The sequence below is a fragment of the Orbicella franksi genome, chromosome 7, assembly GCF_964199315.1.
Source record: "Orbicella franksi chromosome 7, jaOrbFran1.1, whole genome shotgun sequence".
NCBI classification, from domain to species: domain Eukaryota; kingdom Metazoa; phylum Cnidaria; class Anthozoa; order Scleractinia; family Merulinidae; genus Orbicella; species Orbicella franksi.
The window spans coordinates 24,496,524-24,521,947 of NC_138151.1; the positions used below are offsets into that span (position 1 = coordinate 24,496,524).

The 25,424-nt window shown below is 37.3% G+C and overlaps 1 protein-coding gene across 1 annotated transcript in view; it reads left to right on the plus strand.

Moving 5' to 3' along the window:
• The first annotated feature begins 216 nt into the window (after positions 1 to 216).
• LOC145492334 (uncharacterized) overlaps positions 217 to 25,424 on the plus strand; it is a 48,184-nt gene continuing 22,976 nt past the window's right edge. Inside the window, exons 1-7 of the mRNA XM_081471766.1 lie at positions 217 to 264; positions 370 to 750; positions 3,390 to 3,650; positions 10,410 to 10,652; positions 11,484 to 11,581; positions 11,731 to 11,789; positions 12,609 to 12,799. Coding sequence (XP_081327892.1) covers positions 444 to 750; positions 3,390 to 3,650; positions 10,410 to 10,652; positions 11,484 to 11,581; positions 11,731 to 11,789; positions 12,609 to 12,799 — 1,159 coding nt within the window. The 5' untranslated portion in view covers positions 217 to 264; positions 370 to 443. The remainder of the gene's footprint in view (positions 265 to 369; positions 751 to 3,389; positions 3,651 to 10,409; positions 10,653 to 11,483; positions 11,582 to 11,730; positions 11,790 to 12,608; positions 12,800 to 25,424) is intronic.

The following is a 25,424-nucleotide window of genomic DNA, read 5'->3' on the forward strand; positions in this document are numbered from 1 at the left end:
TAGTAGGGCGCGTATATTTGGGCATATATTTCGCATATCCCGGCGCTTGAACTTACGCAAATATGTGGCCCTTTAAAAATGCGTATATACGCGATCTAAACGGTCGTATATATGAGCTTAAAGCCCATACGTAACGTATGTAAACAAGTATACGCGGCAGAAAAACCCGCGTATACCCTGTCGTAATTTTGAAACGAATGGCCAACTATACTTTGCGATGTTGTGTTATATTTCTTCCTCTGGTTGCAAATTTCCAGTTTGTTGGTGAGTTGTATAGAATTTCACTGCATTCCATACGTGATAATTCGTTGGTCAATCACGTAGTTTAGTAATCTGATATTAAGGGAATGTGCAATGTTGTGTTTTCAGGGACTTCAGTAACATGGACAGCACCTCCTCCTCAGTGGACTCAGACGGATTTAGATGTCATCAGAACGGTCAACATGTCAGTGTTGAAAGGGAGTACTCAGGTGTCTCTGAGGTGGAGTTACACTCAGTTATCTGGTTCACTGATATCAACTACATTTTCTATATTGGATGATGCCAGGTACGACGATATTGGGATGATATCTGGTGGTGATCGTACTGTATTTAACAGATATGATTACCGAACACGTTTTAATATCAGTGGAAGTGAGATGGCCACCTTGATAATAAACAGAGTCACCGAAAGAGAAGAAGCAGTGTACCAATGCGAGCTTACAACGACTGTAACCCAATGGAGGTACAGAATACGGGTCATTGCTACAGGTGAGTCAATGAGTAAATAAATGAAGCAACTACACAAAACAGGCCCACTTTTGAAAGTGCATATGTAGGTCCCCAAAGTAAGTGTATTTTTTTACAGCAAACAACAGGCAAGAAGTAAAATTTTTTAACTTGCTGTATCAAACTTGGAAACTATAAGGGACTTCAAATACTTGTATCAGAAAAAGTGCCTCACTGGAGCTAATACATAAGTGATATAAACTTCACCCTGAACTTTCTTAAAAAGTAGATATAACAAAAATAAGTTTTGTGGATGTGTTACAGAACCTGGATTCTGATCTATTTGAGATGAGCTTCTCAATATACTCGAGACATAATTTCAAAGAACAACATGAGAAATTGCAAGACATTTTAATCTTGTTTTGGCCACAGGAGACTTGCAGTGTCCACTGCAAGCCTGGCCTTCTTTGAATTCAGATGTAGTGTAAATACGATGGCAAACAACATGGACATAAAAGAGGAACACCTCATAAGAAAAATTCAATATAATGAAAGTTGGGTTATTCCAGAAAAAATACACCCCACCCCGACGATTGGCAAACTGGAAATTCTCGCGGGAGGGGGTGTTGATGGCTCGGGAAATCCGGGAGGGAAGGGGGGATCTGAACATAAAAATTCTTCCTCGGGGGTCCTTTTTAACTTTAACCTCGATTGATATATTTTAACCACTCAAAAAAAGAACTTTGCATGGGAAATCTTGTAGTCTTTCAGTTGATAGTGTTCTTACCTCATATGCTTTAAGTTTACCTTCATGGGTCCTGTTAATCATGAAGAACCAGCGCGATAAATGGATAACAACAGCTTTATGACCGGATAAAACCCCATCAACTGAGCACGCAACACCTGGAACATTTTTACGGTACCCAGGCCACCCGTGCTTGTGCTTTGTAACATCCCCAAAAATGCAAAGAAAAGACAATTAGGCTGGGAGTCAGTTGTACTTTTCTGTGTTATTCAGACAACCAAAGAACTAGTTTTGCTGGCTAGCATGCCTATGCATAATTTGCGTATAATTTCTTTCTTACCTCTTACGATGTGTAACTGTAAAATCATGGATTTGATACCACCATACAAAATAATTAGATCTGCCAAAACAATTAGTTTTCTTGTGGAATCCAGGTTGTCCAAAATTATGCTCATGGTAAATGCCGCGATATACCCCAATATTAAGTTCTTTAATTATTTCATATTGAAGATTCCTCGTCAGATCTACAAGAGTTTTAAGCAGGTTTATCTAGGTTACTTCCACGTTGTTATCCATGTCTTACAATCGATATGGTAAAAGACAAGTTTATGGAAGCCAGAACGTGGGCATTACGCATAAAAACTTGAATGCTTGAAAGAAAGGCAAGAGTTCCAGTTGACCTACAGACCCATAAAGGTAACGGGGAAATTTGAAGTTAGTCTAGTTCGAAAAGCTTTCTTAAATGCATACTAACAGTCCTAACAATGGGGACTCGATCTTGTAAACATGTGCCAATGTGGGCCGTCTTGTTTAGTTTTTATTTATAATCACCATGAGGACTTTTTCGCTGTAATTTTTCTTACATTTACATAATTTTTAAGACTTACGGATTTCTTATCTGGTACATTTGTTGTGGTACAGAAAAAGGCAAATGGCGTTTTAGAGGAGAGTGCAAGATCACTCAAATGTTAAACACAATCATTTGAATACTGTATTCTGATTTAAAAAATGTTGACATTTAACCCACAAAATTCGCAATATTTGCCGAGCTTTTAAAATTAAAGTAAACAGGGATCTTTTGGATGAAATGTCATGTCTTTTCCATTGCCTGTTGTTTCCAGTTAGTGCCTTTAAAAAAAAATGGAAAACCGGGCAGGAGGGGGGGGGGGGTCCTTGAGCTTGGAAATCCGGGTGGGAGGGGGCTCTAGCAGTCTGGGAAATCTAGTCAGAAGTAGGAGGGGGGGGGGGGTCAAAAATGCTTACCATCCATTGGGGGATGTGTATTTTTTCTGGAATAACCCATTAAAACACCCCTTTGTCCACCCCCAGTACTTTCACAGCCACCGCAAAAACAAAAGTCTTGGTCTTCGTTCGCTTTGATTTTTTTTGTCTAGATAACAGAAAACTCAAGGTCCCTTACATAATTTCAGTCTAACTCCTTTTTGGCAAGGCCAATGTTGTACAAAGTAGCTTACAAGCCTTGAAACCTAAAAAACAAAAAAAGAGGGCTCGTTCTTTTCCCGGAGCCTGAAAGTGACTACCGTGCAATGGGGTCTTTGGTGTGCCAACAATACTTCAGATCAGCAGCAAATATAAATTTTACACTTTACATGATACTACTTTAATAAAGTGCTCACTCTCTGAAGAAACCACTTGACAGTCTGAAGACTCCTGATCAGGCGTCTTATCACCCAGAAATTCATAAAAAGTAACTAACTAGAAGCTTTATATATTTATGAATTTTGAAAATTACGCCCATAGCATTATTTTCTAATGTTTTCTCTTGAGTGTCATTGAATCATGCCGATTTTGCCCGAAAAAGTACATAATTTCCGTAGCTGGGGGGACTGCAACCCCCCTCGCCCCCCCAGCTTGTAAGTCAATGAGTGCATGTGTGATACAGGTATATGTTGACTCTTTACTACATTCTTTGCAGTTGAAAGCAGTATACTTAGCGATAGTGGCAATCAGACCATTATTGAAGGATCAAAGGTAACTTCATTTTGTAACGCAAGTGGTAAACCTGATCCCAACGTTAGTTGGACCATGGAAAATGGTAATGGTGGTGGAGAAGTGTCCTTTGAGAACCCTTGGGTTATTAAGAATGTCAGCAGAAATGACATAGGAACATACCGCTGTACAGCTAACAATGGAGTTGGAAACCCAGTGAGCCATTTACTTTATATCAATGTCACTTGTAAGTAGAAGAAGGCACTTCATTGGTAAATATACATGTAGATATATAACAGCATTTTCAAAACAAGCCGGGGACTACCAGAGTTCTGTCGCCTACTTGATTGTATATCTCCACTTACTCTGGCTATAGCAATCAGCTTGTGACAAACAAGCTCAACAGTGCATCTTATCAATAAATCTTTAAGACAGTAGAGTAACTTCACATTCAATTTTGCAGCAGTAATTGTTTTGTGTGTGTGCAGTAGGATGTAAGCTTGTTCAAGGGAAAGTTCAAAGGGTTCGCTGTATTTTGTGCCCTCGCATTATTGCGTTTTAGTAGCCATCTTGCAGTTTTAACTAAGTGGCTGGGCTAACTTCATTTCCATGTTGCTTCTAGCATCATGGCACTGAAACAATCGCGAAAAATTGATCTTTTTTCTTTTGGATTGAAAAAGTCATGCCTGGCAAGTAGGTTAAAAATTCAGCCAATACACACAAGTAATCACTTTATAAGTTGTCAGACTTCGTTACTGGGTTCATTCAACCATATGATTACTTTGTTGAAAGACAAGACGGGAGATCATGGCCCACAAAAATACTGATATTAAAAGACAAAATGGAAAGTCTTGAATTTAACTAGCATGAGCATTGGAATCTAAAATTATACTGCTAATGACTATAACAACAATTTGAGCTCGTGAGCACAACTATTTTCCTTTGGAAACATGACTGTATTGTTTTGTGGATTTCCACCTTTAAAACATGGATTTCAAATGAAACTATCCTGGCCTTTTTGAAACTGATTAAATAATAAAAAAGAATAATCTTTGTTTTAAAAATATAGAAAATTTGCATACCGATGAAACAATGTGAAAATTGAAACCTTTAACCAGTGTGATAATTTTATCACTTGATTCTTGCCAATTTAAGATGATAATCCTAAGCTGGCAATTCCGTATGGCATTTCCTAGTTTCTACATTTTAGATTTCAAAATTTTCTGGGAGAAGGAGGGCATGACCCCAGACCCCCTAGGACAAGGGGCCTTGCCTTACTCTTCCAACTGCAGACGCCTACTTCAAAACATTTTGAAACCCCTGGTATAAATCTCAGTGTGCGTATATACAATAACTTAACCATGGAAATTTCAGGTCACAGATAGTCTTGATACAATGCTTTCCTAGAGCTAGCTTTTGATAGTTCAAACAAGAGAGAAAAACTCTTCTGCATGCATTTTCAGGTTAGCAAGACTAAATTCACATGTGATTGTGTCATTCTTATTCACACACAGTCTTATCTTTGAATCATGATTTCGTATCATTAATTTAATTAAGAGTCAGTATGAAATCCAAGTCTTGAAGGTAATACAAATATAAACATAATTATCAAGACCCAGGTGAAGAGCTCATCTGTAGCTCTCTAAAGGTACACATTGTTTCAAAATAACTATACAAGAATGTTCTACATCAAGAATCCATTACATTTCAAGCTGACCACAGCATAGGCTATAAATCTGACTAAGCAAAATGTGGAATGTTTGTTACATCCCAGGTATACATGTATGTATTTGAAATTGGTGGAGCAGTGAAGTACCCTCTCCAAACTACAACACTGCCCACATAACAATTCTAGCCAAATATCAACAATACCAGCCACAAATGCCCATTAAATTGAAGTTCTAAGCCCTAATTGTGCAGCTAAAGCTCTTTATTTGCCATCTAAAGAAAGCACAACATTGTCGCGAAGGTGCAAACAGCCTACTGAGGTGACTTGTTCTTTACTTGTAATGTTCATCTTTGGCTGTTTCATGTACAATACTACGATGCTTACTAGGAAATTGCTACGCTTGTACCTTCGTTGGACTGACTTGATGATGAGCTCAGGCACACTTGCTTTAGACAGTTGCTACCTGTAAGAAGCCAAAAACTATTGTAAATTAGTTGTTGAAAATTCAGTGACAGAGATATAATTGAAAATACCGATGCTACACCTAAGAACTGTCAGAGTTGGGAGATTTTTCTTAGCTACGTGTACATTTTCTATGAGTTTGACACAAAACTTTACATTCATTTGGAGACTACAGAAAAAGAGTACTAAACTTACATTCTACATGGCTAGTGTAGTAATGCAAAACTCATATAAATGTGCCACATGTTCATTTCTTTTTTGCAATTTTAATTGTCAGTATTTGAACAACATGGAAACAGACAAGCTTAGATTTACATACAAAAACAATGTAGCATACATCTGAACGTTTTGGATACATCAATTTAAAAGTGGGAAATATATAATCCATATCCAAATACACTGTTTTCAAATAAACCAAATAAACCATTTTGAAGGGAATATAACCATACTATACTTTTAATGTATGCGCCCAAGATGGCTGCAACACGCTTCCTTGCTCCTCTAATTCTTTCGATTTTTATTTGTTTTTCATTTGATGTTTGTTTGCCTGGCATCAATTTTCGTTTTTCTAAAGACACTCCTATCTTATCTTCGAAGTTTTATGGTCTTCCACTGATCGTTACTACTGTGGACAGTAGGAACAAAATTACATGTTCGATTTGTACTTGGCACAAACGTGGTCATCTTTCGATTGCCGTGCCTTCGACAATGGACCTGACGATACACATGGATGTCGAATCTAATCCTGGTCCAAGTCCTTCTTTGACTGAAGGAATACATCGTGAACATGATGTCAATCCAGGATACAGGTCTTCGATGTGTTCTACATTAAAGATGACGAATCATGCCTATAACAACTCTACACTTGGTTCGCCATTAGTGCAATTTGTTTTGAGCCCTCTTTGGAACTGTTCACGAAATATGTACTTTCAAGGCAATTTCCGTCAAAGGAGATTTAGGGGATCTAGAGCTGGAAGGAAGGTTCAGGAGAAAAGAATGCGCTGCTCATATAATATTCAAACTTTGGTTTCAAATCCAATTTCCCGATCTAAATCTGCATATTCCAGAAAGAATTCTAATTGCTCAAACCACAGCAACTTAACAATAATACCGCGTCAACCGTTTGATAGAGGAAATACATCGGCGACTGGCCCTGTAAATTTCTGCCTTCTTAACACGCGTTCAGTAAACAAGACTCTTATCATCAAAGACTTTGTTGCTGAACATTGCATTGATCTACTTGCTGTAACAGAAACATGGTTGCAACCAGAAACTGATAATGAATTTATCATTCGCGATTTATGTCCTACAGGCTATTCATTTCATCATGTTCCAAGATCTGGCCCTGTTCGTGGTGGTGGAGTGGGCTTGTTGTTTCGATCATGCTTTAATATCAAGCTTCAACCACACAGGAAATTTATTTCGTTTGAATACATCGACTTATTATTGAACTCGGTTGATAAAAGTATAAGAATTGTCATTGTTTATCGTCCACCGCTTTCGAGTACTAATGGCTTTACACCTGCTATGTTCCTGGATGAATTCTTCACGTTCTTGGAACAATACGTTACTATTCCTGGCAGCTTATTAATAGTCGGTGATTTCAACTTTCACGTTGATACTTGCGATTCTCAACACGTAGCCGCATTCCTTCAGTTGTTGGATGTTTTCAATCTTAATCAGCACACAATTGGATCTACACATAAAGACGGTCACACTTTGGATCTTGTTATCACTAGATCAGATGATGACATTGTTTCTAATTTGTCAATTGATTCTCCTTTTGTTATATCTGATCACGCTGCCGTTCATTTTCATCTGATGCTTAAAAAACCAGTGTTGGAAAAGAAGCTTATCACATTTAGAAAACTTCGTTCAATTGACTTTGATAGTTTTGGTTCTGATGTTACGAATTCTAGTCTTTTGAGTCTCTTTTCCACACCGCTTCCGTGCCTTGATGACTTAATCAGTGAGTATAATGGCGTTCTTAGTTCCATACTTGATATCCACGCTCCTGTAAAAACCAAAACAATAACTCTGCGTCCGGCTGCACCTTGGTATTCTGAAGAAATAAACAATTCGAAGAAAGATCGCAGGAGACTGGAGCGGCGTTGGCGAAGGACCAAACTTCCAGTCGACCGCCAGTTGTTTATTGATCAATGCCGTGTAGTCAACTTTTTAATTTGTTCTTCCAAGAGAACTTACTACACTAAGCTGATCAGTGATAATCAGACGGACTATAAACTTCTTTTCAAAACAATTGACAGTCTATTACATAGAAAGTGTGTTATACCATATCCGCCCTGCAACTCGCCTTCGGATCTCGCAAATAAGTTCGTCGAGTTCTTTTCTGATAAGATCACCAAAATACGGGTCGACTTAGACAATGCAGCTCTCATCATCCATCAAGTTCCTGAAGTTAACCGGGTCTGTCCTTATACGTTTGATGAGTTCAGTTTGGTAGATGTTGACGAAGTCCGCAAATGTGTTGTGAAATTATCTTCCAAGTCATGTGATCTTGATCCTCTTCCTGGCTATGTCACAAGAAATGCTTTGAGCACACTGCTTCCATTTATCACCAAGATTATAAATACTTCGTTGCAATCTGGCCAAATACCCTCTCAATTAAAAGTTGCTAAGCTACGTCCTCTTCTTAAGAAGCCTTCTCTGGATCACACGCAGTTTTCAAATTATCGCCCTGTTTCGAATCTTACTTTTCTCAGCAAAGCAATTGAGAAGTTGGTTGCTAACCAACTGATCTCCTATGTTAACAACAACAACCTGAATGAGCCATTACAGTCTGCCTACAAACAGTATCATAGCACAGAAACGGCTCTCATTCGCGTGCATAATGACATCCTCACAGCAATTGATAAACGTAGAACAGTAATTTTATTACTTTTGGACCTCTCTGCTGCTTTCGATACTGTTGACCATGATATTCTCCTCTTCCATCTACAACAGCGCTTTGGAGTTACTAGCAAGCCGTTACTATGGTTTAAATCTTATCTGTCCAATCGCATGCAGTATGTCTCTGTTGATGGTGCAGCTTCCTCAGATCATGCTCTTCAATGTGGTGTTCCACAAGGATCAGTGTTGGGACCCATTTTGTACGTTCTTTACACTTCACCCCTTTCAGACATTGCAAAAAAATTCAACTTGAGTTGTCATTTTTATGCTGACGATTCACAACTTTATCTGTCCTTTCAGCCAACTATACCCAGTGATAAGGATTTAGCTGTGTCCAACATCGAGCGCTGTGTACGTGAGATTGATCACTGGATGTTGATTAATCGTCTTAAACTTAACAAGGATAAGACTGAACTTCTAGTGATCTCCGCAAAACATCTACTGAGACCAACCCTTCAAGAAATCTCTGTCGTCGATGAAACCATCTGCTCGTCACAGAAAGCAAGAAACATCGGTGTCATTTTTGACCATCATTTTCGTTTTAATGAACATATTGCAAGTATTTGCAAATCATCTTTTTATCATCTCCGTAATATCAGCAATATAAGGAAGTACCTGTCATCGACCACCACTGAAATACTTGTTCATGCGTTTGTTTCTTCAAAATTGGATAACTGTAATTCTCTACTCTATGGCTTACCAAACTGTCTTTTAAAAAAGTTACAGCACGTCCAGAATGCCGCTGCTCGTCTCATCACCCTCTCTAGAAAACACGAACACATCACACCTATTTTGTTTAATCTCCACTGGCTTCCTGTTAACTATCGTATCATCTTTAAAATTCTACTCATCACGTACAAGGCCCTAAATGATCTGGCACCTTCATACGTTCGTGATCTTCTCACTCCTTACACTCCGTCTCGTCAGCTACGTTCATCTTCTAAAGAACTTCTTTCCATTCCGCACTTCAATTTGAAAACATATGGTGCAAGATCTTTCTCTGTAGCAGTTCCTACACTCTGGAACACTCTTCCGTCTGACATCAAGAACAGCTCCTCAGTGTCCCTTTTTAAACATAAACTAAAAACGTTCCTTTTTAAGAAAGCATTTTTATAACTTTTTAGCGACATTTTTTTATTTCTACTTTATTTGTCTTAAGTGTTTTTAATATTTCTAACTGTAAAGCGCTTTTGAACTTTTAGGATATTGGCGCTATATAAATATTTTATTATTATTATTATTATTTATCCTATTCCTTAGGCTGGGAACTCTTTCTTGAGTAAATGAAAATCCATTTTACAGTATTTTTTTTTCTTAGTCCCCCATCACCGCCACTCAAGCTACTTTAAAAGTGTCAAAGCTTCAACCGTGTGCACAAAGATTGAAATATTGTTTGTTTCTAAATTGTTTGGTATTTAAATAGTTTGTTTCTACATGTAGGGCAATGGAAGCCACTATCTTGGGCTTGAAAATAAAGTCAAGATGCCTCTCTTATAAGATTGTATTAACACATTTTCCAACTTCCAATGTGCACTGCTATTTTCATACAAGTTGTTGGCTCCAATGTTTTTCAACTTTTTTTTTTACACAGTCAAATTCATGACTATAGCACGAGAACAGCCAATAATTATCATGTGCATCATTGCCGGACTGATCTGAAAAAATTCACAATTCTTTACAATTCTTTACAATTCTTTACCAAGGTCCCAAGGTCTGGAATTCACCGTTCTGTCCATTCTGTCCACTGTTCATAGCATTTTTGTATGCCACATACATGTAGACATAAATAAACAATATATTATTTCCTCATAAAGTCATTTTATTCCCTTATTGATGTATAATTTAACCCAAAGGACCTTGGCGGGATACTGATGGCTATTTTGCGTCAATTGGAACTCTCATAAACTCAATGCAGAGTCATAAATACAGTGCACTTTTCTTTTTCCCACCACGTAAAATCTACAGATCCAGCAAAGATTGTTACTGGTAGACACAAAAGAGAACATGAAGTTGCAGCACAACAAAGAGTGTCTCTTGACTGTCCAGCAGAAGGAAATCCCAAGCCGACTTATGCTTGGACTCCATGTGATCCACAGCAAAGTGTGTGTCATATGAGCACACTGATTATTCCTGAAGTTCTTAAGGATACAAACTACAGCTGTACAGTCGAAAATTTTCTGGGCAGTGATTCAGCAAATACCAGTCTGTGTAAGTAATAAGTAAAAGCAGATTACTTGTAGCCAAATGGATTTGCATCTGTATTAATCCTTAATTTTCATAAAAATGTTTTATAACACAGACAGCTGTAATACTTTAAGTAGATGTACAATATTATAATTGACTAGCTCATCCTGTAGTTACTGTCATTTTCTTTCAAAAACCCATTACATTACATGTACATCAGTAGTTGCTGCAGGGGATTTTGTCCATTGCAAGTAAATTCACATGTACATGTATAGTCATGCTAGGTAGCCCACTTGTATTGTCATGTTCTCCCCAAGAGCTCTCTAACCCTTATTTTGCTATCTGGTCAGCACAGTGAATGTTTGCTCCCTACAATAATGGACACGGGTTTTTGTGAATGTTTTGGTCTCATGGGGGTACACAAGAACCATGGTCATCCCCATAAAGTGTTTTGTTTCCCATTGCCTTCCCTCTCATACAAGTGGGTTGGTTGGTAGGGCAAAAAAGGAAATAGACCGAGGGTGCCTGAGTCCAGCATACCGTTCTCCTTACACAATGCTGTTTATTTAAAAGGCCACAATCAACCATTGCGGCTTGCCACTCCATCCGTAGTATTTTCTGTAATACACATATCTCCTGGGGGCGATAGCCACGTGAAATCCTGGGGGGCGAGGAGCGAATAGTGCGGAATTTTGAAAATAGTATATGACTTGATGGAAAATCAACAAAAAAATAAGACAACCAAAATTGCTTCAAGAACTGGTTTGAGGGTATGAAATTGTATACAGTCATGTATTTGTTTGTAGATAAAAGGTACAGTTCCTCTCACTAACTGAATTCATGGTTGATTATTAGTCATAGTAAGTGAGGTAATTAACGTGACCATGGTTATCACGAATCAAGAGTGTACTGATGGGGAATACAGTCAACTATGGGAAAAACTCAACAAAACGGTAACTAACTTGCTTATGTAAGGCACGAGTATGTACAACGTTATTATTACCTGTTACCATTGAACGTGTTCATTGAATTACTATAATATGTATTTTAAAATGCTTAGTAATAAATAGAATAGTTCAACATTTAAAATGCCGATTTTCAGATCGGGGAGATCTTTGCCGGTAAACTGGGTTATGAAAGTGTGGAACAGAAAAATATCAGGTACTGTATGAACACAGATTCAGATTGATTACATACTTGAACTTGACAAATGTCCATAGCTTTTTCTTTTCAACTGAATTAAATCCTGGGCAGAAAACATTCAGACGTTTTTTCGGCACGTTTAAGATGTGTTAGGACAGTACATGTAATTTCGGATGTTTTCTCCAGATGAGATTTGCTCTTCAGGATGAGAAAAACATGCCTCCATGTAATTAATTTGTCTTAATCTTCAAGAATTGATCAGGAAATGCTACAGCAGAGAAAAAACAAGAAGCTGACCAACCGACCAGCCGGATACACGTAAACGGGATGCAAACAGCGATTTTCATTTTACCAGGAAGTGATTACGCGGAAACAGAATGCAAACAACAAACGGAGGGATAGAGAAATTTTAATGTTTTGAAGAGTGTTAAACAAATGTGCATAGGTTTTGGTTGGGTTTAACGAACGGTTACTCGTACACACAAAATATTCTTCCCTTGACGTGATCTGATATAACCGGTTTTGACTGTTTCATCGAACAATGCATTCTCCATAAACTCATTCTCTCTTGTTACTCATCGTACAGAGAGACAAACGAAAAAATCTAACAGGTAACAAATTTATTTGTGTACCAACTGGAACGTCAAAACAAAAAACGAGCTGTAACGATTACACATGCTCAATGTCAAAAGAAATTCGCTCCACGTCATCAATTTTCAAATGCTTTGGTTAGTGTGATTTTTGACCATCTGAGAGTTTGTGAAGTGAAAGAAGCCTCTGTTCATTTTGGTCATCATTTTAGTTTGAACTTGAGTGTGTCGCTGTTTTTCTTCCAAGGTGCGGAAGTGTGATCGTTGATCTGGCCCTGAAGTTCAATTCCACTGTAAGAGAAAGCGAGGTTCTTTCTATACTTCGAGATGCTAACAAGAATGGAAGGTTTGATGATCTTTGTGTGAGTGCCATAACAGGAACACGAGACACTGGGATAACACCCACCATTACCACAACACCTACCAGTTCATCTGAAAGTAAGCAGTCCATTGTATATTTTGATTTTGTATTGGGTGGACTGGTGTCTTCTCCAAAAAACATTCACACTGTATAATGGTATGGAAATTTTGAATCATTTTTATTTCAATTTTGGGATGAGAGTCATAATAAATTACATTGTACATGCCAAAAGACTGTAAATCTGCTATCAATTACGTATACACCTCAATCATAAGTGCTCAACTCTATTTTTTCCCAAACATTAACTAAGTAAAACATGACAAATTTAAAACTAACCTGACTGCTTGAGATTAATTGTCAGAGCCTTGATGTAGGTATTAAGGGCACTGCCCAAAGACATAAGATTTAAACCTCAGGCCAGGCTAAAACTCTAGACCACTGGGCAATCTTTTGTCTAGTGTAGTAAACATCTGGCCTCTTGGTTTCCCCATTAGTTTCTAAATTTTACAGCAAAGGTGGCTGTAACTTCCATTGTTAGTTAATTGATTTTTCTCTTGTAGAATTACTATTGTGAGGTGACTTCTTAATGGCTACGTGTGCAACTCATTAGAAATCAACTTTATCGTGGATAACAAATTTACATCTCGTAAATAAGAGGAGTAAGTTTGAGAAGAAAAAGGTCAATGGGTGACCAAGTTAAAACCACTATGACATAAAGTGAATGTTGATCAATGTTGCATTTTGCAGGTACGACGTGGATTATTGTTGGTGTCGTCGTGGGGGTAGTTTTTGTGCTGGCTGTCACTGGAGTTGTAGCTTGGTATGTGTACAGAAAAAGGAAGTGTAAAAAGAGGGACCTTAAGGGTGAGTGTTTTACCTTAGAGCCGCTTTATTACGGCAGATGTAAGAAATCCAGGCAGAGCAATAGTACTTCTTGTTACTTTGGAATGGCTGTGTTAGGCAACTACCTAAGCATCATTTTGTTGATGTTCATAACAAGTAATGTTCTCCAGAATCTCTGAATCACACACTTTAATACCACAGTTTTTACTACCTAATTGGATGCTCGTCAATAGAACCTTGGTATTCGACAACTCCTTCGAGGCGTTATATTTGGCTTATATGTGACGGCATGCATGGGTGTGAGATATTTCCCTTTTTTTTTTATTTTGTTTTTTTTCTTCCTACTGTATCGAGTATCGGATTTCGAGACAAGTCATTCATCTCACATTCAACCGGCATTGTGGCTTTGTTTATTACGGTACTACATTCATAACATTGTTGTGATTAAAATTTCATTGATAACACTGACTGAAAAAAATCTCTTTGTTTCTCTTGTCCAAATGTTGCTTTGCTTTCGCTAAGAAGTCCACAACAATGGATCTCAAGGAGAAGCAGGGTAAGTGTTTTACGTCGGCCTTTGTACTAAATATGTTGTCTCCTATGGATAGTGATATACTAGTAACGTTAGTACAGTTGTCTTCTGTGCGCTGAAATAATATTATGACTTAATATTGCTCCATTTGAGACTATGTATCCTATGTTAAGTCGAGTCATCAGTGGCAACAAATCAAATGAAATAGAAAACTATTAGATAAATGTTTAAATAAACAAATAAATAAATATATATAGCCAATCCAAAAAAAAAAAAAGAATCATTTGGTTGTTCTACAGATATATAGCTTGTCTTGCAGTTGCTGCATTGTGTATAGGTAATCACATGCAATTAGCATACTGTATATAAGTACAAGTAATTTTTTCTAAAAGGCTTAGAAAATTGCAGGAGCTCATAATTACATGTTAACAAGTGGTACCATGCTGCCGTGTTTTTACTTATATGTCAGTTTCATAAAATACTTGAAGTTTATTGTCTCAGTCTTCAATGAAAAGGGTTTATCGGCCATGATAACTGTATTTTAAACCAAATTTAAACAATAATAAAGATGTCTTCTTTTTCACCACCACCAGGGGCTAGGAAGACAGTAAAATATCTCAGAATACTCTCACTGGCTACCCGTGGCGCGAAAGCTCCAGCTGTGGACCTTTTGAGTCTTAACACCATGAGAGGCACCAAAACTGTTTTTTTTTTTAACCCCTAAAAGGTACGATGAGCACCCCCGTCCCTTTTTATATGGGAGTCCCACCCCCAGGTAAAGGGTATTTCGTATTGTTCGCAACTAATGCTTTTGTTAATTCAATTCCATTGTGTTGCTACACTGTGGAACTTTTCTGCTGCAAAACAGCATGACCATTAAGTTTGAAGTAATTATGAAAAAAAAAATTGAGATGAGTAGACAAACACATGAGTTGTTTCACTTTGAATCTCTCAAAGTTATAGATGAGATGACCAAATGATAATTTGCATTCAAACTGAACCGAAGAAATTTATCTAAAAGCGGAAAATGTCATTAATTTCTAAGAAGTGACATCGTACAGGCCAACCAACCACGCTAACTGTCAATTGTTGACTGTACAGCAATTAAACACTCAATGACTTCAACAATAAGTCCTTTAATTTTGTCCACATTCAAAGCTATAAAGTACGTTACCATTCTGTGTTCGGATGTCTTAAGAAGACCCGTTTAGCAAATGTGATTTGTACGTTTTTAAAACTCATCTGTAAGCTGCACTGGTTGATGTCTTCGTGACCAGAATTCCACGTTGTCAAAAGGAGAAGTAATTTCTTCACATGAAGGCTTTGTTTCTGAAAACATCCACTCTGGAACTATTTAAAGGATGTTCATTTTTCCTTTGTATTTGATGTCACAAAAAGGTATTTTTCTTGGCTAACTCTGTGTGATTTTGATCCAAGGTGGACGGCTTTTAAAATGCACATGCGCTAAACATGTAACTGCATAATGGTGTACACTGGTCTCAAAAAGTAAACATAGCCACGGCACGCTGGCAGAATTCCTGCTCCTCATTTTCTCACCATGAGATTAGAATGGCTGTTCATAGCAGCAGTAATTCAGGAGAAAAAATTAGTCAACTGCTTAGCCTGTGGCCTTCAAAATTATATTTTAGAAAATTTGCGACAGTGTTTGAGAACTTTCCAATACTGCTGAAAAAACTTCAGCAATATTCGAGCAAAAGTTCAGAAGGCTTTGGGTGATCTTTGACCACCTTTAAAATGCCTCGTATGATGGTCGACTGTTTCCTTATTTCTACATGTAACTTGCACTTATGTTAAAGTATTACAACTGTATTCGTGATACACTTTCCTTTGCTCAAGTTACATGAAAGTCACTAAACTAATCAGAGCTCGGTGCTTTTTTTAAAGTTAATACTACTCGCTTTGGCTTAAAACCAATAAAATACTTAGTGGCCGTTACTTGGAACAATGTTTCTGATACCTTAAGATCCTTGAACACAATGTCATCTTTTACAAAGCTGTTTGCAACCTTGGCTTTTAGTTTTTGTGAGTTAATTTTTTTTTATATATGTTAGAATCACTATTATAGTCATACCTTGTAATTTAGTCTACTTTTTCTTTTTCTTTTCCTCCATTTTTTTCTGAGTTCACTTGCCTATTATTTATTTATCGGTAAATTAGCATACTACATTGCTAGAGGCCTAATCAGTCTCACCAACCTGAGAATAAATTAAGTTATGTATGTATGTAATTACTAAGTAGGTTATTTGTTGCAGGGGATATGACAGCCAAGCTAATGGCCACTCAGTTAAGGAGCCAGCTCTACCACAGTATGCTGTGGTTGATAAATCAAACAAGAAACCGAAGGTGCGTGCACGATTGAGTAAAATAGTGTCAAATTAAAGGTACATTCTGACCATTGTTTTACCTCGCAAATTTGACAAAGTACTGTGATATCATATGGTTGCTTGATCTGAGGCATTTAGTTTAAATTCAACTGTAATTGGAGCTTTGCCTTTTTGTTATTTCCTTAAAACTGCCAGGGCACTATTACATCAAAATACAGGTCATTCATGAATAATAAACACCCCTTCACCTAAAGGGAAAGTCAGTCATAATCTGTTTAGAAAGCTTTATTATACAGTATCAGGAGACTGCCGAGGAAAAGGTTGGGAAGTACCGACAAAAGTGAATTAAAAGTGATTCCGCATAAAGAATAGGAAAGGAAAGGAGCAACATGTAAGGCAAAGTTGTTTAACGAAAATTAAATGATAGCAAGTATTTTTATTTAGGAATGGTATGAAGCAGCAAAAAAAAAATATGTTGTAGGTTTATTTTCACCATTAACAGGCGTAAAATTGGCAAAAGAGGGAAAGAGGTTTCCATTTTTAGAAACAAAAATGTGAGGTTTCAACCTAATATTCAGCATTATAAATTCTCCTCATTTTTGAAAATGGAAAATTTAGACATTTTCTAACCGGTTGTATAAATATTTAATGACAAATGTGAGGGCAACATGACCAAATACTGTTGGCCGGGGGATGTTAAATTTAGGTAGTAATGAGCCGCCAGCATTGAAACAGATTATATATTTATCTCTAAGAAACCCAAGCCTGATGAACTTCAGTGTACTGAACTTGCCGAGTTTTCTGGCGGACAAGGCGCACAAAGGTCTTCGACCTCCCCTACCAATCATCCCACTGGAACACAGCACGCTGACGTAAACGCCATGTAAAAGTGAGCCACATGGACCAAGTAAGGACCCTCAGGCAGTGATGAGAAATGGGCGGGACAAAGGCCAGCAATTTTTTTTGATCTAGAGTGTTTTCACATGACGCCACAGAAGCCGTACTGGTGTCCCAAAACAATGAAATGGCGGCCATGCTGGTGTCCCAAACCAAACTCTTTTCTTATGTTAACACTCTTTTTTTTCCGATAAATTGACATGACTACTGGCTACGTGAGTGAAAATGCCCTTTAGATAAATAAAATAATTAGCCAATCAAGGATTAGTGTTAATGAATTAACCTAAATCTAGATTAACTGTTTTGAAGCGAGAACTTACTGCTAATAGTGGGTAGCTTCCAGTTTTTTCCCTTTTATCAAGTTATTCCTTCTCCACAGCTTTAGTTGATTTAATAGCCAGTAGCTAAGTAGGGCTAGTAAATTATGCAAAGAAAGACTTGTATTGATTTGAGTATAGTGACTGTGCAAAGCAGAGTTTTCATGATGTAAGGATACCAGTAACTAACATGAGCTAAGAAACCTGTAACTCCAGCTTCCCCCCCCCCCATCCCCCAAGTAAAATGTGCCAAAACGTAAGCATTCACGTTTCCGAAGTGCTAAAAGATGTATACTTGTCCAGTGTAGGTAATTGCATATTCAGTTCAAGAATTCCATCCTCTTTGGATTTTTGGTTGTTGACCTTTTAATTTGAACTGCCGAATCCTTCAGCTGTTCTGACCATTGGGGGATCCACTAGAATGCCCCTGGAGTGTCGAGGGAGGAAAGCTCCAACATAAGGCCCATTTTCACTTTTCCCCCTTTCCTCTCCCCCCCACTTCAGGGAATTGGCTATTGTAATTGTTACATAAGAATGCCTTTTCACTAAGTAGTATAAGCTGTACTTAGAAGATAATTTACAGTGGAAAGTTTCTTACAGCCGCTATTGCACCCGTATAGACTGAAAGTGTATGTAGACAGTAAAAATAATTATATTCAGTAAGATCAGGCTCTTGTCCATAGCAAATCATGTTTTTGTAGATTTTTAGATAGCAATTATGCATTGAATGAATGTATACATGTATCAATTGATGTTTTTTTTAGTCAGAGTGAAAACATTCTTTAACAAAAATAGCCCAATCCTGGCCTAGTTGTCTACAATGTACTTGTGGCAAAAATTAAGAACTGCCTGTTGTTTGTGGTCATGTTTTGGACATTCCGAAAAATGATTGCTGGCAACAGTGGATAAGTGTTGTCGTAAAAACACTCTAAAAGGTCAGTCAGGGTTTTTTTTTTTTTTTTTTTTCTTATGAAGGGTCAATCTCCTACTTTTGTAACCGTATTCTACACACAAAGTGCCCTCTGGGTGATGCCTTTTAAATTGTGCTTGGCAATCAATTTTAGCCTGTCTCAGGGAAATAGTTTTAATGATTATAGATCAAGCAACTTTAATATGATGATATTTAGTCAGCTTATTTAAGAAGTTGTAAATAATTATTTTTTGTAGAGTAGGGAGAAAATTGTTTTTCTACCATCATAATTTTTTGATAAGTGTCTATATATTTACAATGCAAATTTCTTTGTGAGATTTCAATTTCAATGGCGAGGTTCTTACCTGTAGAGATCAGCGATGTACAGCAATGCACTGATGCATAATCTTTGTTATGCGGATGAAGACTAATACCACTTCCCTTTTTTTATCTATTTTTGTTACTTTTCCACTTTTTTATTATAACCTTGTGAGGTTCAAAAGTAAAAAGAAATTACATATTGTTAATAACACCTAACATTAGTGACATCAATTATTTCACATGCCCTGATATTATAATGAAATTAAATAAAAATAAGACTGAATACAGTAAATTAAGTTTCTAATATGAATTTTACATATGGCTGCCACCTAGCCTGAAAGTCAAGTTGTGTTGTTTTACATAGCCATATGTTTCTCAGTTCTAAATTTCATTTTGACAATTGCCTTAAAAGTACTTAGATTAGGAGTTACACCACGTTTTCTACTTTTATCAAAATATGTAGTTTAACAAGTGTAATAAAGTAATTCAATATTTCTATTTCTGTGTCTAATTTACCAAGTAACACATCTTGTAGCGTGAGGTTCATTCTTTTGCCAGAAACCGAAGACCAACCAAAAACGTCTCCCAAAAAAGTCATCCCCTAATTGATCATTTCATCCTTTATTAAGCAACAAATGATCAAAGTGTATTGTAGTGGTCATTCAAAGGTAAATTTGATAGTTTGCAATAATTTTGACAAGAAAGTTTTCAAACTTTTGGACTTTAAAACTGAGATTGGCCAAATATCAAGTGTGTAATGATATCAGAGCCACCCCACCCCCCTACAAAAAAATGTAATAAAATATGGAATGCTATTTTTCAGAGAACAGTGACTCGCCATGTCCCCTTATTCACCGCGCTATTATTGCACCCCTTGCGAAGGGACTGGTCAGAGAGTATTGGGGGGAGGGGGGAGGGGGGTTGTCCAGAGCAGAGAGGGCATGGGCCTTCAGTTTTTGAGCTCTTAGAAAGGGGTCGCTCATTCAATTTTCAGCTTTCCATAGGGGGTGGATCATCCTACTAGAATTTTATAACAGGAATTGGTAAACATTTTGCAAAATAATTGACAGGGTGTGTGGAAAAAGACCCAAGTGACATCAAATGGAGTGCAAGATTTTCCTTGTGAATTGCTTTTCATTTCCTTCTGTGAAAAAGAAGAGATATGAGATCAAGAGTCACTTAGGGCTTTTTTCCTATGATGCACTTCAATTGTTTTTAATAATCAAAGTCTTGATACTACTGCAATAGTTGGCCACTCATTCCAGATATAAATTTTTTTCAAGCCATGGCTAAAAGTTCTTGTGGCTGGTGAACAATAAAGACAGCAATTTGATGTATTGTAAACTCTGTACAAAAGCTAAGAAGTGTAATAACAGAATGAACAAGCTGAACTCCCAGTGCAGAACTTTTTGAAATACTACCAATGCTCTTTCGATTTGGTGGTCTCCAAGGACACCGAATGGCCAGCTTGTGTCTCCATGCTATTTGTCCATAAGGGTACAAGACTCGAGTTCTTGGGCCTGGGACTCCTAGATTGCTGGAAGGATCATGGTTCCACTTGAAATACAGCCAGAGGCCAAGTTTGCAAGGTTCATGGTTAAGTTTTGTTTGTTTTTTGTTTTTGTTTTTTGTAGAATTTCCATCTCTGACTGTTTTGTTCATTTTATAATATTAACTTCTTTTTCCCAGGCTGAACAAATGCAACAAAAAACAACGGAAATGTTTACCTTTGAAAGTTGCCACAGTCGAATTTGTGGCCTTTTTAGTTCCTGCTGAGTGCCTTTCAACTAAAACATTCTCCAGCTCATGTTTCGAGAAATTTGGAAAAATGGCCTGTTGTGGTTTGTTTTTGTTGCTTTTGTTGTCTTGCCTGCTTGTTGAAAGGTCAATGCCAGGAGAAAAATTGACCTGGTCTTTAGTTTCTTCCAGTTACTGCATTCACTGTGTGAAACTTGAACATAAGGAACTCACAGTTTAACTTGATGGAAATTTTTGCTGCTAAAATTAAACTGCACATATCAAGTTATTTACTATAGGTACATTGTACGGCATGTACCTAAATAACTTGATCTGGGACCAGCAGCAGGACCACCATGTGCTTTACATTATGATATTATTTTCTAGAAGGACAATGTCTGAGGAAATAACTGTTATTGATCATCAACACAGAGAAATGTAGTTGCTATATGGAAACTAAACCAGACTTTCTGGTTGCCACGAAATGTTACATGTAGTCAGATTGGAGACTGTATCGGTTCCAATTTTGAGCCCCATGAAATTAATGTATTTGACAGTACAAGAAGGATGCAATGAAATATTCTTAATGTAAAGTAGATATACAAGAGTAAATAAAGTTGTTGTTGTTGTTGTTATAATCCCTGAATTGAGAGTCATGAAAATTAAGGTAAAAAAGAAATCCCAACAAAGTAAATTCAAAGAACTACAGTAGTTGATAGCAGTTTTGTGTAAGGTGCTATGAATAATATTTGTTGTTCTGAATGACCTTTACTTGCTAAAAAGCCAAATTAAAAATAACCTATAAAATTCTGCATAATTAAAGAGAAATTCAAAAAGCCTAATGAAATAACACCAGTAATTGGTGGTGGCAAACAAAAGGCCTCAATTGTGAACTTCTAATATTGCTCAAGAGCACCACCATCATCCTGAAGATCGAAAACAAGAAAAACAACATTGGTTTTTGATGTTTTTGTGTCCTGTAAGCCTTCTTGCCCAGTTGGTGTTAGACAAGATATACAAGTCATGTACTATTACTGTTATTAAGCAAACTAGATGAGAGAGCTTACAATCATCGATTGTTATAAATTGGTGTTTTTTAAATGAGGATGAACGTTCTTAACATAACAGTTTCGGTACAATGTTGTGTCCAGTTACATTGCTTTCATAGTTCTTTAATTAAGGCGGCCGAACACAGTTTTCGCGCGCGCTTTTGCTGATGCAATTGAGTGCGTGCACAAGGATTGCAAAAACAAACATGCCGTCAATAGAGCGATCATTTTCTTTACTCAACACCCGCACTATCTGTGCTATTTTTCTCTATTATTGAACGCAGTCTATTGATGGCTTCAGTCTTTTATTACAAAGATACGTTAGAAAAGGTGACGATGCAAAGAACCCAGCAATTCTCAGCTTTCTCTTTGTTACCGAAAGAACCCAGTTAAATGCAGCGCATGCGCAGTTGCTCGAAAAATTGAGACCGATTGCTTTTGCAGAAACTTGCGGATTTCTGACGATCCAGTCGTTAGAATTTAAAGAAATTTGGCAAAAAAATAGTTCAGAAACCACTTGAATGATCTATCGCAAAAAATCTGAATTTTGACATAGGGAATTTTTAATACAGTACTTGCGGTGAAAATGATTAACGGCGAATTACGAAAATCGCCTATGTCCAAATTTTATTAGAACAGTGTTGACAGAAGGGATTTAATGTCAATTCGTAGTGGGCAAAAAATGAAAAAAATCTAACGACTGGATTTTTTTAAATAAACAAAAACCATTTTTTAAGCCTTGTTTTTAACCAGCCCCGTTGCCATGGCAACAGCACACACCTTAGCCAAAATGCGAGAATAAACTTTTCTGTGGTTAACCTTGACTCTTGCAAAAAACGGGCGCCAAAGCATAAATAGCTTAAAAGTAATGGTGAATTAGGCATAGGCTCTTGAAAACTGTGTTCGGCCACCTTAAAGTAGTGAACATTTGAAATCAGGATCAAGAAATCACATCAACAAGACTTCGGGGTGCGTGTCAAAGCATCCTAACCTGGAATCTTTCATGATCAATACGTTTCTAGTGAATCAATTTATCTGTTGGATGTCAGCAGGAACTAAAGCTCTCTGTAAACCTACCAGGTGTAAAAGAAGCCGCCTTCCCAATGCACAGGCTATCATGTAGCTTGGTTCAATACTGTTTTGCCCATGAAAATCCGTTCGTTTCCATCTTTGCAAGCATTTGATTCAACTGGAATCACAAAGGACATTAGAAAACGATTTCTGACGAATTTTCCATGTCGAACGAGGCTTAAAAATGAGCTAGGCGCTGTGTTATCAACTTTGACCGCCATTTTGATGTTTCCGTCCCATAATCCTGTAGAAAAATAAGATAAAGGAATACTTGTGACCAGCGGATTAGCCTGCAGTACAGGCGGATTAGCCAAGGGATGTTTTGATTGCGTCACCTCAGATTTATTCGAGCGCGGGATATTCAATATATTCTAGAGTTTGGAGATAACTGATAGAACTCTTAAGTCTTAGCGTAGCTTTCAGGAAAGAGGCGAAAATGATTGACAATCACCAACAGTATGGCAAGCCGTTTGTAGCAAAATTAAATCCTTGCAATATATGTTTAATCCTTTAAATAACGGTTTTATTTAAAGATAGAAAAAGGCATTCAATCCAGTGGTAAATAAAATTTTTGGTTCAATTCAATCTTTTAATTTTCACGATTCAATCCAATACCTGGAATATTGATTCAATCCAATACCTAAAATATTGATTCAATCCAATACCTAAAATATTGATTCAATCCAATACCTGGAATATTGATTCAATCCAATACCTAAAATATTGATTCAATCCAATACCTGGAATATTGATTCAATCCAATACCTCGAATATTGATGCAATCCAATACCTGAAATATTGATTCAATCCAATACCTCAAATATTGATTCAATCCAATACCTCAAATATTGATGCAATCTTCCTGGGCCGAGCGCGGCCAACAGGAACGAGAGTAACTGAGCACTAGAGAGCACTGAAAACATGGCGGGCGAAGGAGAACTAGATTTAGAAGTTTAGTTTCCTAAGTTTCTTGCAGACATCTTGGATAAAACGGAAATAATTTTTGAGAATTTTGACTCAGAAGTTGGAATCATGGAAGACCATTTCGTAAAATTCCTGTTGAGGTGCTCGAGGAACTTTGAGGACTAGGATTCATCTGTACAACGATAACAAAGATGATTGGAGTTTGGAGATGGACAATTCACAGAAGATTGACAGAGTATGGCTGAGAAGATATGAGGGGTTTCAACAGCTTACCTGATAAGGAACCGAAATCATTCAAGAGTATGGATATAATTTCATTGCAGGTTTCTTTAAGTCCATTGGGTTACGGGTTCAACGGAGAAGAATAAGAGAAAGGCTAGCAAAATTAGATCCCCAAAATACTGTCTTGAGATGGGGTGCGTAAATTCGCTTTGGCATCTGGATGGACATCAGTCTCTGATCCGATGGAAAATACTAATTCGGCTGTATAGACGGATTTTCTCGGAGAATAATGTTTTTGAAATGTAGTGCCAACAATAAAGCAGAAACAGTTCTTGAATTGTTTCTGGATGCCGTTAAGAGAGACGGAGAATTTTGGCCTTCCAGAGTACGAGTAGATCATGGTGTTGAAAACGTTGGTGTGTGCGATACAATGGAGCAGGTTAGAAGAGAGGAGAGGGGCAGCTTCACTGCAGGGCCATCGACACAACCAACGAATTGAAAGATTGTGGAGGGATGTTTCCGTTGTGCTTCCCACTTGAACTTTTACACTTTTTGTAGTATGCAATTGTCAGGCATCCTGGACACTGATAATTCAGTACATCTTTCCACCTTACACTTAGTTTTTCAACCAAGGATAAACCTTGCTCTTTGCCAGTTCACTGAAGCTTTCAACCACCAAAATGTAAGAACAGAAAAAAAACTGGTTGCCATACCAAATGTGGCTTAATCATATGATGCAGCCTGAAAACCCCCTTTCAAATGGAAAGTCATATGATTTTGAATACTATGGTGATGATCCTGATGGTCCAACTCCATTGGACAGTGATAACAATGTTGTAGTTGAAGAAATTGACCTGGGACAACATGATTCAGTGCAGTCATTTGTATTGGAAAGGCTAGATCCCTTAAGATAATCAAGTCAAATAGGAGTAGACATCTTCCAAGAGGTTCTAGAACTAGTGACTGTTAAACTTGGGCAACTGACAATTGCATAATACTACGTATGTGTGGGCTGGGTAAAGAAGATTATGACCCTTAAAGTATTTTGGCAACTCAGTTCACAACAGAAAACCTCACCCTGTATCAAGTAAATTATTTTCTCATCTTCCTTTTCATTGATATACAAAACTCAGAAACTGCTTGAATTACAGAATGCCTAACTTCTAGCAACACAACTAAACTGAAGAGAAATCAGGGCATTTGATAACTGCCATGTGCACTACTCTGCCTTGTAGATTTTTCAGGTGCTTATCAAAACAGATATTAAAATGTTGCAAGGTTAATTTGTTATCTTATTTTCAAAAGTACCCAGGACACAAGACTAACCTCTTGGTGCACTGGCGTAATGGCTACTAACAGGACTCATGTCACTAGCCAAAACTAACTTTGCACCAGCCAGCCTTTTTCATACACAGCTTCACTGACTTTTTTATAAGAGTGGTCAATCTTGGACATTTCTTGTTGCATCTAAAATGTTAATAATAATCACTAAGAAAATTTCACTCCCACAAACACGAATCCTGCTTTTCTTGAA